Genomic DNA, 15,709 nt, shown 5'->3' with positions numbered 1-15,709 from the left:
AGCTCTGTCCTTAGCAAAAGGATCACAAAACCATTAACATAATTTGGGTTTAGCAGCAGCACTCAGTAGCTTGGGACAGAATAATCCTGGATGTCACCTCTGCACTTCACAGCAGCACCCAGACATCCCTCGACAGCAACAGGGGGAAAAATTAAATTTCCCACTGCCACCCTCTCCTTGCCTTTTTTTGTAAAAAATTGATTTAATTCTACAGAGAAACCTACTAATTGTCTTTTACAAAAAAATCTAATTGTTCTGAAGCCCAAGATGAAGGACACATGGATGATAATCAAAGTTTTGTACAAAGTTATCAGATTTAGTGATGGCAAGATGCAGCAATAAGCATTTGTTTCTCTCAGCTAAGGTGTATCTGGAACTCTGTCAGCATTTCATACAAGGCATTTTTACTTTAAGCTAATAACCTTCCAGTGGGAATTTAATGCTCCTATGGGCTGAGTTTTATGGTTCCTTTTATAGGATCACTTCAAATTATAGGTTGGTGAACTTGAAGAAACCCCTCTAAAGAATGCAGGAAAAGTTAATGCTAAGCGGATTTGGGGTAAAATAATTATATGTAGGACTATTTAATGTAACTTTTACACCCAGATATAAAATGAAGTGTGCTGTGCTGAGCTGCCCTTGTTCTGACAAAGCAGCTTTGGCCAACAAATCCAGGTCTTTGGAGGGTTGATGGCAGGCCCAGGATGGGCAGCAGCTCTGCCCTGTGTTACCCTGGCTGCTGGCACAGCTGCTGCAGGAGCTCTCACCAGGCTGTTGTGTCTGCAGGACAAAGCATCAACCCCAAGCTGGCGGGGCTCATCGGGAGGCACGGCCCGCAGAACAAGCAGCCCTTCACCGTCGCCTTCTTCAAAGCCACCGAGGTCCACCTGCGCAGCATCCGCTCCACGGGGGGGAAGCAGAGGAGCCAGAACCGATCCAAAGCACCAAAGAACCAGGAGGCTTTCCGGGTGTCCAACGTTGCAGGTACGGCACAGCTGCCTTGGTCCCCGTTTCTGCCCGTGGGTGACCTGGGAGCCGTTTCTCACACCTTATCTCTTTGCTGTCCCTTTGGCCCATCACTGCTTTGAAAACCGTGTGGGGTTAGGGTTGTTCCAAAAATGTCAGCAGAAAGAATGTTTCTTTGAAGCTATGTTGAATTGAGGGATTTCTTAATCCAAATTTTAAAAATACTCCAAGCGCCTAACCAGAAAAAAACTCCTTCTCCCATATGAAATAAATTCTCATTTTGAAGTTGAAGATAATTACGTTAAAGCAATGAGCAAGTGATCAGTGGATCTGAATCCAGATGCTGTTCATTTTCAGGCCTTGTGATTTTAAGTTTAGCCCCTAGAAAGCATAGTAGTCCCCAAATTCTTGCATGGAAGAGGAAAATCCATTCATTCTCAGGATAACCACGGCTATTCTGGGGGAAGCAGTGCTTCCTAATTTGGAAGAGAACTCCATCAGGCATTTGAAATAGAAATGTGGCTAAATTATGTGATACCTCAGAGTAACAGGCCCTTGATGATGGTCCCAGCAGGAGCCACAGCTCAGGGCTGGCTCAGCTGAGGCAGCAGCAAATTCCAGCTGCTTCTGGGAGTGCCTCACTGAGTGGAAGGAGAGCTTGTGAGGAGCAGAAAGACCAGGAAAAAAAAGAAATGTATATTTTTATAGAATCATTAAGGTTGGAAAAGACCTCCAAGATCATCAAGTCCAACCTTTGACCAATTCCAACCTTGTCAACCAGCCCAGAGCACTGGGTTCCAGGTCCAGTCCCTTGAACACCTCCAGGGATGGGGACCCCACTGCTTTCCTGGCAGCTCCTTCCAATGCCTGACCACACTTTCAGTGAAGAAATTCTCCCTGAGCCATTCCTTCTACTTGGGTCTCTGCTCAGGCTTCACATCCAGAATGGACAAAACTTTAAAACTGCACCTATCCTCCTTTTATGTACAGGCAATAATCAGTGACCTGTGTGGTGCTATTAGGAGGTCAGAGGAAGTCCAGGGGAAAAAAAAAAATAAAGACAAAAAAAAACAACAACTATCTCCCCAGGCCTTTTTTGGCTTTGCACAAAAAAGCCAGAAGTACATCTCATATATGTTGAACCCAGCCATTATTATATGATTAAAACAACTAAAAAAACCAAAAAACAGCCGAGCAGTGATGCCTCGCTCCCTGCTGAGGGCTGTGGGAGCTGGGGCAGCCCAAGCTCATGGCCACCATTGTCCCCTGACAGAGAACAGCAGCAGTGACCAGCGACAGGCCTGCAAGAAACACGAGCTCTACGTCAGCTTCAGGGACCTGGGGTGGCAGGTAAGGGCTGGCACAGGGTATTCAGGGTGTTTTTCCTGAAGGGGAAAAATATTGTATGCTGCCTTTAGCATGTTTAAGTCCTTCTGCTAAGTTGGGTGTACAAATGTTTAGTGTGAGACTGGCTGGAAGCTCAACACACTCAGGTCCTTCTGAGGAGCTGTGGGGTGCTCTGGCAGTGCTGAGGGCACTCACAGCTCTCCATTTTCATCTGCCCATTCTTTTAGACTTGATTAAAGACATTTTGCTTTCTGAAAGCTTGTGTTTGCATCGTGTTGCTGGGTGAAGTGATCCTCGTGGACAGCCAGGAGGACACTGCTGGATGCATAAACAACTGAACCCAGGTGTTCAGCTGCTCTGTGGGCACATTGGCAAGGTGGGATGTGTCCCTCCAGGAAGAGCAGGCATTTTAGAGGCCTGTAAGAGAGCTTTAGAAAGGCCAGGGGGGCAGATTTTTGTTTTGCAGGCTGTATGGATGTTTAGATTTATGTGCTGGTTGGCTCTTTGTTTCACTGCATCTCTGTCTTTCTCCACAATCTAATGGATTCAATTTAACCAAGGACTGGATCATCGCTCCGGAGGGCTACGCTGCCTATTACTGTGAAGGAGAATGTGCTTTCCCCTTGAATTCCTACATGAATGCTACAAATCATGCCATTGTACAGACACTGGTAGGTGCACCCTATCTCCTAACACAGGCTTACATCTACTCAGAAGTAAATTTATACACAAAAGGGTCTCCAAGCTATCAGGGGAAGGAAGATCTGCCTTAGCTGTCAAGGTGCCTGCAGCATCTGGCTCCACGTGTCTGCCTGAGTGGCCTGAATTGGTGCCTGGCCAGAAATGACCCTGTCTTTGCTGCAGGCATTGGCAGGATCTCTCTGGTTTGAAAGGGCCCTGGGATAGACACTGCAGTGGGGGTTTAGTCCCACTGCATGGGAAGGAAGGAGCAAGACATGAGACCCACTATCAGCATCTCTTAGAAAAACTGTGAGGATCCACTCTGTGCTGCAAACAAAAGTGGATTTGGGGTCAGTGAATCCCAAAGGTACACAGCTCAGCTCTGTCTGGGTGAGGGTACGGGACAGGCAGAAGGTTGTCCAGGAAAGAAGAATATGGGAGAGGAGAGGGGAAAAGCAAACCTTAACATTCCTCTGTTTTCATTCCCCAGGTTCACTTTATAAACCCAGAGACTGTGCCGAAACCCTGCTGTGCTCCTACACAACTCAATGCCATCTCAGTGCTCTACTTTGATGACAGCTCCAATGTTATCCTAAAAAAATACAGGAACATGGTGGTACGAGCATGTGGCTGCCACTAGATTTGTAGGAAAGAGAAAGAAGAAAGAAAAAGAAGTTATTTGTAAAGAGTGGGTTTGTGTGGCTTCTGTGGGGGAGGGGGAAAGGTTGGTGCTCCAGCCATGGGTTTAAAAAAGTCCCAAACCATTTTAGGACCAGACCTCTGAAAGTTCAAACAATGGAAGAGTTTCTGGATCTTAAGAGGCATTTGAACACATTTTGTTTGAGTTTATTACAGACAATGAGCTTGTAAACTGAAACAAGCCAGAGAAACTGTTTAAAACCAAATCTGCTCACAAAATTGGCTCCTACAGTACATACTTTTGCAAATGAGTCTTTCTGGAGATTGCAAACTCACCAGTGTTGATTGTGAGTAAAACAGTAATAATCTATCCAAGGTGAGACTTGTGCTGTGACTAATAAGTGTGTGTAGTTCCTGTAACACGGTTTGCAATAAAATAAGTGAACAAAATATACCTGGAGTGAACAGGTATTTTGTTAGAGAATTATTGCTTCCACCCCTCTGCTTCAATCTCATAAGCAAAACCAAGGATAAATTCCATGCAACATCCAGTTTTAAACTACAGTGGCAAAAGCTGGATGTGGATTGACACAAATTCAAAGGACAGATTAGGCAAAGATAAAACAAATCAATTGGCAGGCAAAAGAACTGAAGAAAAGTGCTTCAAAGAGCGAGAATTTATGGGTGCACTTTTTTTCTATCAACAAGGAAGGAAATTTCCTCTTGCAGCCAGAAAGTATTTCAATTTGCTATGAACTTGAAACAGGAAAGCAGCAAAATGCTGAGAAACAGGGATTAAAGCTGAAGTTTATCTGGGGCGTCCTAAGCAGTTCCAGAGGTGTAGCTGAAGATCCTGCTGCTGTGTGGAAAATGTCCATTGGCTTCCCTGAGGGAACAAGTCCCAGCACTTTTCCAAGAACAGAGACTCGAGTGAGGAAGGTGCTGTGAGTTGGGATGTGCACCCAGCACCACACAGACTGGGAATGTGCTAGGAAACCTTCCTTGCTGGGGCCAGAGCTTCTGATAAACCCCCTGCTCTCTTGGCTTTGCCTCAGCAAACCCCTAAACAATCCCCTTCAAGGGCCACCAAGAAGCTGGAACCAGAAGCAAGAAAATGTCCCCTCAAGGCTTTTCTTTTCCCTTCTTTCAAAGTCACAGGTTACACAAACATCACACTTTAACAATTAAGGCTCAATTAAAGTTGTTGCAAAGAAGAATACACAGTTGCAGTAACCAATCACAAACCAATTCCCCGCTTTGGCACGCACAGAAACAGCATTGGCATCAATTTCACCAGGGAGATAAAAAGAAAATAATGCCCAATAAAACACAACATCCAGCACACCCAGCTCTAAATCTCCAAACTTCAAAAAGGCTAAACCTCCAACAGATGGGTCCAGGACACCATAAATCCCTGGAGATGGGTCTCTGCTCAGTGAACACATGGGGCCATGCAGCCACAGTGGGAACTTGGCTCCATGTCTTGCCTTAGAGGAGAGTTAGAGAAAGAAGATAAATGAAATTCTGGACTTCACTCACTGCTCTTCTCCCTTTAAGTCACAGATCAAATCCAGACCAGATGCCTCACTTTAAAAAGAATAAGCAAAGGAAGAAAAAAAACCCACTGTCTATGAAATAAATTGGAAACTTGTTTCTGATGGCCTAATTCTCATCTCATTTAAGTCAATTGGTGTTTTCCCAGCAGTTTTCTCAGCAGCAGGATTAGGCTGATGGGAAAGGGGAATGCCATCCACGACATTGGTAGGTTTTGGATGGGGGCTTTGGTGAGCAGCTGCCACGTTGCCAGATGTGCCTGGCATCCCCCCCAGCCACCCAACATCTGCAGGGGCAGCCTGGCTGCAGCAGGCACCCTCCAGAGGCAGGACCCAGCAAACCTCCCCACGGGGACACTTTGGACACACAGCAGGACAACAGCTGGAGCCAAAAGCCCTGGAGCCTGCAGACAGCACCATCCACCTTAAACAGCCAAAGCTGCCCCCAGCACAGCCCTGGTTTGGAGTGAGGAACTGAAATCACACACACAGGAAGCATCTTTTGACATTGTACACATGTATACACCTTCTGTAAACCTCCTAAAGGAAGTGAAGGTGCTGCCTAGAAAGTTAAAAGCTAATCATGCCTGAACTTCCACTATTTAGTAGTCAAGGATTAGTTTTCTCTTGCGGGTGTGTCAGTGTTGGTGGTCACTGTGTTGGTGTGTTGCATTTTTAACTTGGACCACGGTATCTTGCTGTATAGGATTCATATATTAAATATTATGTGGGGATTGTTTCTGTTTTGGTTTTTTGTTGTTGTTTTTAAGCATGATAACAGGATTTCTGTTGCTAGGCTCAACATCAGCTTCACTGTTTGTACATTTTTCTGTAAATAGTTGTCACAAGCGGAAGAAGAATTATTTATTTCCATCTCTGAATTCCTTTTCAATCACATGCAGGAAAAATGATTCTGGGTTCCTAAACACATTTGTTTCCTTATTTAAGAAGATATTTATTAACAGTTGGCAAAAATGCATACACATTTCTGGTTCTTTTCATAGAGCAGTTGTCAGAAGCCTTTTTGTACAAACTAGTAAAATAAATCATTGCAACTTTACAAAAGATACCCCGACGACATTGTGTATCTGTGTGGTTATTCTCCTTTTATTCAAAGAACCTTTTTGGCTGGACAATGTTCCATCTTGAGCCTCTGTTTTCATGCAGCTCAGTCTCTATGTACGGGCAAAACTGTCACATGTCATTATTTGGTGCAGCTCCTTGGGTCCAAATCCAACAGGGAGGGAAGAATAGCAAAAATATGGATGTGTTTTTGCAGTCTGTGCTGCAAAGATCCATGATTGAATTATAGTGCAGCTGTCAGCAGCTGTTTCAAAGAAGCAGGGGGTAAATTAGTTCTGTTTACTGCTAACATAGTTCAGAGATTTAGTCATCCCAATAAAATTATAGAGGCACAAGAAAGGAAGAAAGAAACTCCAAAGAAACATCAGCCAAGAAGCTGACATTTTCTAATTTAGATTGTTTTAGCATATTTGAGAGATGCTGCTGGCATGAGGTTTCCTACTGTGGATACCACACTGCATTGCTATGGAGGCAATGAAAAAAATAATGTCTAAATCCCTCTATTAACTGAGCATTATATCAGAAATTTTGGGGTTCTTGTTTACACTGAACTGTGGGCAGAGTTGTGCCAGTTTATGTAGATATATTTGCTGGGTCAGTGGATTAAATCATCAGCATTTGGGACTTAATCTGCCATCTTCCATGAGCAATCACAAATTCATAAGTAAATTTGCTTTGTGCACTGCTCTGACAGTCCAGGAAAGCATCAGTGGAAAGACCTTTATTGATGTAAAATGAGGCCTACTCAGCTCCTGTAGGCCTGGACTAATTTTAGCAGGAGGATCCTCTGGTGTTTCTCATTATGGTCCCAATTCTCTTCATTTAGGTGTAAGGCAGGAGTGGTGCCAGCAAGGGGAGAAAAAATAAAATAAATATTTTGGCTTTGCAGGGCCAGTCCTCAGCCAACAGCAGCCTTACCACTGCCTTCAACACGTCCAGCCTTCTATCATGAAATATCTGCTGGTTTCCAGCTCTGCCATAAATACACACAACTTGCTGGATGTGCTTTGGAGCAGTTTTCCCAGCCTAGGAGCCAAAACTCCATTCCCAAGCTGGTTGCAGCCTCCCCTTGGTCTGCAGCACTCCTGTGGCTTTGTCTCCTCATCTACTGTTCTGGAAGAGGAATTCTTGACATGAATACATACACTGCCATAAACTGGCAGGGCCATAAAACCCTGGTGAACGAGCTTCCAAACAGCTAGATTTATCTGAGTAATGACATTTTAAAGCACATTTAAAGCATTTTATAGAACAGTTATTTTAACTTCCTTTCAGGCCAAACTTTGAGGATGTTATGTTTGCTTAATTGAGCTGTTTCAGATCTGTTCCAGTACTGACAATAAGATCCTTTTGTTCCTATGTAGGAAACTGCCTCTGTTGCTGCCAGGGTTCGTATAATAAAAAATAATGGTTTAAACAAGCCTTAGTGCAATTTTAAGATTCCTGATTGTTCTGGAAGCATCAGCTGTAAAGCCCCAAACCAGAGAGGGACAGCAGAGCTCAAGGGCATGGCCAGGGGCTGCAGGATTCCCCCTGCTGCTGGATTCAGTCCCTCAGCTCTGCCTGCGATGGGGACAGATACTTCTGCATAAAAATCCCCAGAGACTCATCTTTTGAGTTCAGAATTCACATCCTCTGTATGCTTCCATCCAAATACCCTGCCTGCTGACTTCCACTGCTGCCACAAACACATTATTCTCTGTATTCAGCCTTCCTTCAGAGAGAAATTCTGCCCAATTAAGCTAAAAGGAGCCAGTTTGAAGTTTTTATTTATCAGGTAATGATTGACAAGACCTCGAGGCAAAAATTAGGAGCACTTTATACTACAGTCATTCATTACTGAGTACAAAAGCAACACAAATGGGTTATTATGGCCACTCTGAGTTACTCTGTTTTAAATAAAAATATCTATTCCCTTTTTCTGCCTAATGCTGTGGAATTTGTGTTCCTAAATCAGCAGCTGAAAAACACCAGAAGTTTAGGATAACAGGTTTAATTGGTTTGTTTCCTAGCTGGTTTTCCAAGGGTCAGTTTATCAGGCAATAGGAACAGACTTTTTAATTTTAATATTTGGAAAGTTGTGTCTTGATATTGTGAGGTTTACCACTTTTGGATAAATCTGCTGTTTTCTCCAACAGAATCCTCATGTATGAATTAACTCCATAAATGAAGACAGCACAATCTTAAAACAGCTTAAGTTTGGCTTTGTATTCAAAAGGAAAACAGGACAAGCCATAGACAGATTCATCAGTTTCACACATTTTTCCCCCAGTGAAAGGCACTGGGAATGTTAGGGGGTGGAAAAAGGGAGCTGAGCCTCAACCCCACAAACCCTTAGAAAAACAACTTTGCACTTGAGCAGTTTTTGGAGTCATGGTTAAACATTTAACCATTCTCAGGCTGAAACTCTACATGGGGTGCTTGAATTAACCCCAGCCTCAAAGAATTGGCTTTCTTGTCTGCAATAAAAGCCAATGCCAGGCCAGTCAGCAGTAATTTGGGGAATGGAGCATTTGTGCTGGGACTGGGAAGGGGTGAGTGGCTGTATCCACTGCAACCTCCGTAATTGAAACCACGCTCAGAGCCCGGGAGCTGGAGTGACTCCTGAGAGAGATCTCTGTGCTGCTGATAACTTGGGCCTAATGGGCTTATTTTAAGAAGCTCTTAAGAAGAAAGGAGGGGATGCCAGGAACTCAGTGGATCTGTTGTGCTTTAGTGTGTCAGCACCTGGGGCTCCAGCCCAGGATGTTGGGGCTGTGCTAAATTTCCAGAGCAGCACCAAAGGTTTGGGAAGTCGCTGTGGTTGTGGAGTGCAAAAAGGGCTACAGAGGCATTTTTGACCTGGCTCCCCACCTTCCCTTCCATTACATGACCTCTCCACTGAGGTCCAGAGTGGACAACAGCCCCAGCAGTGGCCAGACACCGATGGTGACACCAGTGAGGTGACCTTTGGCTTGGCTAATGAAGGAGAACTGTTGCAGGCTGCTGGATTTATTCCTGTGTTATTTGTTGCTGCTGTGTCAGGTGCTTCATATAAAATATGTGGAAGCAGAGACATTGAGTGTCTGGATTCAGTTATGAAGGGTCAGAGCTCAAAGATATCGTTTCTCAGGTCCCAACAATTTAAGCCATTTTGCTCAGTGCTCAAAACAAGCTCTAGACAAGAGCAGAGCAGTGGCTCTACAGCACCACTCAGACTCTTTAAAAACAGAGATTTGAGCAATTGCTTAATGAGAATAAATCCTTTTGTTTTTTAAGCTTCTATCTTAGGCTACATTCTAAGCACACAAGAAAGGAGAACAAACCAATATCAGCTGATCCAAAACCAACACGTGAGGAGTTTTCCTTCCAATTTGTTTATACATTTCTCACAGTGATCTACTGCCACTCCTGACCTATTTTCAGCTCCTGAAGTGAGAAACCAGCTCTTAAATCCACTGAAATGAGTTGTTCTTCCTTAACAGGCAATGACCTGGCTGAACTGCAGTTTTAGGAGTTGGTTAATTACTCCAAAGTTGTATTTCATGACACCTCAGGGCTAAGTTTCAGAGCAGACAGCAAGGAGAGGCAGGGCCATGCCTTTGTGAGAAGAAAGAATGCAGCTACTGCCTTTGCAATTTACAACCAAGTTCTGAAATCCATCTTTCAAGATTCCCCTGGAAACCCAGCCAGTGGTTTTGGGGAGAAGGAACACGACACTCACAGAGACTGGGCCACCATCAACTTGGAGCAACTTTAATCAGGAGATCTTTTTTTCCTAACACCAAGGCAGCCTCTTTTTATTCTAGATCAGAAAAATGCACAAGTGATTCCAAGCTCAGGCCATCAGTTGTTTTGGTTTCACATGACTACTGAGAAATCAACTGTAAAAGCTGGTGCAGTTATATACACACATACCATGCACAGAATGTGAACTGTAAATACTGGCAGGGAGTCTGGTTTAAGAAGCTGCACTTAAAGTTGTGTCAGAAGAGCCTTTGGAACCCCCATTTCCAGAGACTTATAGTGCAGGGGGTGGGGAGGGAATAAATCTGATTTTGCTGGAGCTTTGCCTACAACTTCTCAGCCATAAAGCCTTTATTTATGGCTGTTACACAGCATGAAGGATTCAATTTGTCCTTTGTTATGAATTTCAGTGGATCATGTAACTGTTTATTTCCAGATATTTAAAAAAACCCTGTTGGTATTTTTGGTTTGCAGGAAAAAACCAAAGCTCCTCGTAGTCTACATTAGTGGGGACGTGCTTAGACCACACTTGATAGAGACAGGGGGTCCCAAAGCCCTGAAATTTCTTCCTTGGCCAGGAATGGCAGCAGCCCCCTCTGAGAGCTGCTGGAGGCACTCCTTCATGGGAGTAGGTGGAAAAGCACAACCAGTTCAAGGCACAAACTGGATCAGCTCTTCACAGCTCTGAGAGATTTCCTGCTTCTGGTAGCAGCTGAGAACAAGATGCTCAATAAAGCAAAATCACAGCCAAAGAGAGCTGTGTGTCTCCAGTGAGATCACTGCACTGTGCAGTGGCAGTGGGGAGTCACAATGACAGCCCTATTAATTAACACTGGCTAAGCATTCCCTCTTCAAAGAGTTTTTATTGATGGCAATTAAAAAGGAAGATGCTTGTATTTTGCCTTCATTTATTTCATGTTTCTCATCTGGCTCAAGAACAAGCCTTGAGAAACCTGGTTTTTGGGCAAGAGGTAACAGCCTCAAGTTAAAAAGAGATGGAGTCTCCTTCCTGGGAGTTGTGGGAGATTGACAGCAAATAAAGCCCATGGGTCAAATATTATGTTCTCCAGATGGGAGTGACAGTCTTTGAGGAAGCAGATCTGGTTTTCTGCTGCAGCACCTCTCAGAAAATGAAAAGAAAAACATCTCTGCTGGCACTGCAGGATATTGGAGTGGCTTTTGCTTCATTTCCAGACCATGTGTCAGACATACCCTGGTGTCTCCTCAAGCCCCCTTTACCAGCAGAGGTGGAAGACCAGGGGTGCATCGAGTCTGTGATTCACCTGCCTCCTCTTGAAATATTCTCAGCAATGGGACAGATCACAAGGATTGTCACCATCTAGGTCAGTCCCTGGCATATCAGACACTGCATTTACTGCTCCTACAGCTTAAAAAACAAATGATTTGGGGTGATCTATCGCCAGTATGAGAACAGTGACCTCGGGGGCTTGTTCTAGGCTCAGGATCCCCCAGTTTTTCAGTCTCTGGCTGAAAATACATGGGTTAATCAGACAGAGGCATGGAAAACCCTCCCCAGCTCTATTCCCTGCCTCTGAAGGGAGTGCAAATGAACAACATGCCAGAGGTCACACACACATTTGCAGAGAAGTTTACATTTAATCAACATCTGTCCCTCCCACCCAGCACATATGAGGATCTTCTGGGAAAAAAAACAAAACAGTTAATCAATTCACAAAAATACTGAGCTACAGCTCTTCCCTCCTCAGTCAAATTAAAGACCTTTTCTGTGCAGTGACAGCTGATAAACGCTGAGCCCTGTACTTTAGGTCCTCATTGCTGGTGTCTACCTTAATTGCTGCTTCCCATTTGCTTTGGCCCCTTCTCAAAGGAGGCAGCACATCTAATTGCACAGGAGGGAGATGTCTGCCTCTGATCTGTCTGAGCAGTTTCTCCCTCAAGTAATTTAGAAGCGTCTCTGTTACTCCAAACCCGTAAATGAGAGCAGCTTTGGGATTCAGCCATCTTCCCCAAGCTAAAGGATTTTCCCTGTTCAGTAGGATGTTGTCACATTTGGCTGCCAAAATTGCTTATTGTGCTGTGAGTTGTCAGCCAAAATGAAGCTCCACTGCTGCCTGAAGTTGTATTTGTTGAGGCCTCCTCATCTTTGAGAGGAAACTGCCATATCCCCCTCCCCACTCCATTTTCTTCCATGGTTTACCCAGTTACATTAACAGCAGCAGCAGCAGCAAGTTTGTGGTGATGGGACTGGAATTCCTCAGTGGAGTTTTTCTTAACACATCTAGATACCAGATATCTACTGAGCTATATTTAGAGACAGGGCTACATCTCTGAAGAATCAAAAGAAAGGCCTATACTTCTGAAAGCCACAAGGCCACAAAGATAGATTATGTGAATTACTGTCATTACCAAAATTGCTGGTTAAAGAAGTTCTAAGCACCCTGCATCACTCTAGCAGCTCGACTATAGGAACCACTGCAATTACAAAGTATTTTAAATCATGCCAGTACAAACACAATCTGGAAATGGAAAATACCGTGCTCGTCATTGCATCTGGAAATTAATGGCTGGCACGGACGTGCGTGGAACTGGTTACTCATGCTGAGAAGTGGGCACGGTGAAGTCATGTCCACCACCACTCCTGACTGCCTTTGACAACAGGCAAAGGTTATTTCCAGTCTCACCCACACTTCTGGCAGCCCCCAGATCCCAGGGCTGCTGCTCACCCAGCGCTGGCATTGCTGGCAGGGACTGAACTGTCACAACATCCCCAGGTGTCAGGGAAGGCGTGACACAAAAGGGGCTGCACCAGCCACATCACCCTCTCTCACAAGAGCAAATCAACATTTAAGTCAGGTAATGCACAAAGAAGCATTCTAGTGAATCTATTTGGAATAATGAATGTTAGGAACTTCTTACTAAAAACCTGTGAGAGAGGAGTTTGTAACAAGCAATCTCCATTCAAGAGGGGGAAAAACCAACCAACAACAAAAAAAAAGTCTTTACAGCAACTTCAAGATTCAGCTCACACATTTTACTGGCAAGAACAGCTTTTCTCCCCAGCCTCTGCACAAGGAAGGAGTTGTGGGTGGGCAGCAGAGAAGGACAAAGCAGCATCTTGTCCATTCACAGCACACCTGAGCCCTGGTGCACAGCACACAGGTCCCTTCCCTACTCACTGACCTCGCTGCAGGTGGGGAACCTCGCCTGTTGCACAACATCCTGAGGACTAATCCCCAAACCCCACCAGCCTGCAGAGTGCCTGTCCTTATCTACTGCAGAGCAGCTGTTGTGGGCTCCTTCTGCCAGATCAAAGGACAGCTCATTCCAATAAGCCAGCAGCGTTCCTGGGAAAGCTGGAATCAGCCTGCTCTGGGATGGAGCTCACCCCACCCAGGGCTGGCTGAGAGCAGCAGGATCCCTCCAGCCAGAGCTGCAGGCTGAGCTCTGCTCTCCTGAGGACAAGAGCAAACCAGCTTTCAAAGGCAGAGCATCTCTTCATCCTTTGCTTCTGCACCCCTGGTTCCAAGCAACGCTTTTGGTCCCCCCTACACGGATAGAGCAACATCCACTCTTCCCTACAGACCAAGCTACAGCAACAAAATTCACAATTTTAAGATTATTTTGTCTGCAGAGTGTGAAGGACTTGCAGGAAGCATGCCCAGCTCTGCTGTGCTCACCCCTGTCAGTGAGTGGAGCAGAGCAGGTAGCAGCAGAACAAGGCACGACACACAAAGCCAGCAGACAGATTTTGCTACAACAGCTGGGGCCACTGCCTAAACTGCTTCTGTCACACCAGCCCCAGCCTGCTCAGGACCAAAAAGAAGGCAAAACCAGAGCAATTAAATCATTGGAGTAATAATTAAAATAACATTACTCTAAAAACACTACACAGAATCTCCTCCACCAGGATTCACACACAATTTCAAGCTGTTCAGTCATCAATCCAAACACCTGTTTCTCAGATGCTTCAAACTACTGCATCATTTCATTTAGGACTACAAAAGATAAATCTTACCTCTCCAGTATCAGAGGTCACCTTTCTCTTCCACACACTCTTCTCAATAGAAATAGGCTGTGACATAAAGGTGGCACCAGCATTTTGTCCTTCCAGGGAAAAGAGAACTCACACCTTTGTGAAGTCACCAAAATACCAGAACCCATAAGACCTTTCCCCTCCTTAGAACAAACTCTGGCCTCTCTAACCCAGCCCCAGAACCAAGCCCAACTTCTCAGTGACTGCTTCAAAATCCTGCAGCTCAGTCCTTTCTGGGAACTTCTGATTTTCACCTCATTTGGTGATAATTTACCCATCGGTTTTTTCAATTAGGAGGCACCGTTGTCTCTCCCCCATGTGCATGGCTTTAGTATGGAGAAGCCTCTCTGTGCCCTTCTCCCAGACTCCATCCCCAAAGACCTCATTAATTAGGCAATCACCCCTAACACGCAGTCACCTCCTGGATTGTGTTCTCACACAGCCTTTCAGAGTCCTCTGCTGGCCACAAGAATCCACCCCCATACCTGGTCCCTCTGCCAGGGGACTTTCTGCCCTACATCACTGTGGGGACTGGGAAGAGCCTGCCTCTCCTGTCTCCCTGTCCTGGGGCTCCACAGCCAGGCTGACCCAGAGAATCAGGATGTCCAAGCATGTTTTGGGCTGTTTTTCGTGTCCACAGGGGCAGTGGGGAGCTCTTAGTGAAATCACTGGTTCCCTGGAAAGCCTGGTGTAACAAAGGTAGATTTTTCACATCTCATGGCTCATTTTAGCAAGGATTGCTCCCAAAACAGTCCTGTCCCAAGCTGGTCTAGGAGGACCTCACATCTGCAGAGGGGTTGGGAGATCTGCCCACGTGTGTGGGTGTACAGGCACAGTCTCAGATGCCAAGGCTTCACACAAGGAGGTTTGGTGGAGGCACAGAAACCTTTTCCCCCCTCACATGTGCCTTGCAAAAGCGTCTGCTGGCTGTGCTGTCTGTCCCCAGCCCTGTGTCAGCCTCCCAAGCACTTCTGCAGCTTCCTCAGAGCCACAGCTCGGCTGATCTGCAGCACTTTAATGTGGTCTTTGTTCTCTCTGCAGCTGGGTCCCACATTTAGGAATCCAGCAGGGCTGGAGTGACAGAGCCCCAGCCCTGGGTGTTTCCCCCATTCTCTGCAGAGAGATCTTCCTCCAGTTCAGATGGACAGGCAGCGCTCCCACACCTGCACAGGGCTGAGCTTTAACAGGGGGTGTGAGTAAGGATTGCAGCAAACCACACAACATCTTAACACAGCCCTTATTAAAACTTAGGAGATTTACACATCTGAGAATTTCAGAGCCTAGTCTGGCCAAAGCTCCTGTGTTGAATATTGATAATTTCATTTCTGTCCTTTAACAAGACATAACTCAGGATGATGTGGAAGGAGCTGGACCTGGAGTCTTGATTTCTGTTTCACATCATCCACTACACAGCTCTGTGCAGGGAGCCTCACCCATCAGTGCCACAGTTTCCCCACCTGTAAAATTTTAGTTTTGCAGGATTTTGGAAGGAATGGCTATGATGGGACGGGCTGTGAAGGACACAAAGCACTGCATGCAGGGGGCAGAGGTTGTGGTGAGCAGTCTGGAGTGAGCACAGGGAGCAATGAGGGCAAGCACAGTGTGGCCACAGGTCCTGCCCAGCCCAGACTGCCTGGAATGGGTCAATTCCAAAGCAGCAACTGGGAAATCACACAGCAAGTCAGAAAATTGGGAAGCG

General features: G+C 45.5%; 1 protein-coding gene across 1 annotated transcript in view; it reads left to right on the top strand.

The window, feature by feature from the left end:
• BMP7 (bone morphogenetic protein 7) overlaps nucleotides 1-6,264 on the top strand; it is a 41,653-nt gene extending 35,389 nt beyond the window's left edge. The window contains exons 4-7 of the mRNA XM_086852772.1: nucleotides 787-984; nucleotides 2,240-2,316; nucleotides 2,874-2,984; nucleotides 3,485-6,264. Of these exons, the coding sequence (XP_086708898.1) occupies nucleotides 787-984; nucleotides 2,240-2,316; nucleotides 2,874-2,984; nucleotides 3,485-3,634 (536 nt within the window). The 3' untranslated portion in view covers nucleotides 3,635-6,264. The remainder of the gene's footprint in view (nucleotides 1-786; nucleotides 985-2,239; nucleotides 2,317-2,873; nucleotides 2,985-3,484) is intronic.
• Nucleotides 6,265-15,709: the final 9,445 nt, after the last annotated feature.

The sequence above is a fragment of the Cyanistes caeruleus genome, chromosome 16, assembly GCF_971803275.1.
Source record: "Cyanistes caeruleus chromosome 16, bCyaCae1.hap1.1, whole genome shotgun sequence".
In the NCBI taxonomy this organism is placed as follows: Eukaryota; Metazoa; Chordata; class Aves; order Passeriformes; family Paridae; genus Cyanistes; species Cyanistes caeruleus.
Note: the sequence above shows the minus strand (reverse complement) of the source record. Positions and strands in the feature narration are given on the sequence as shown.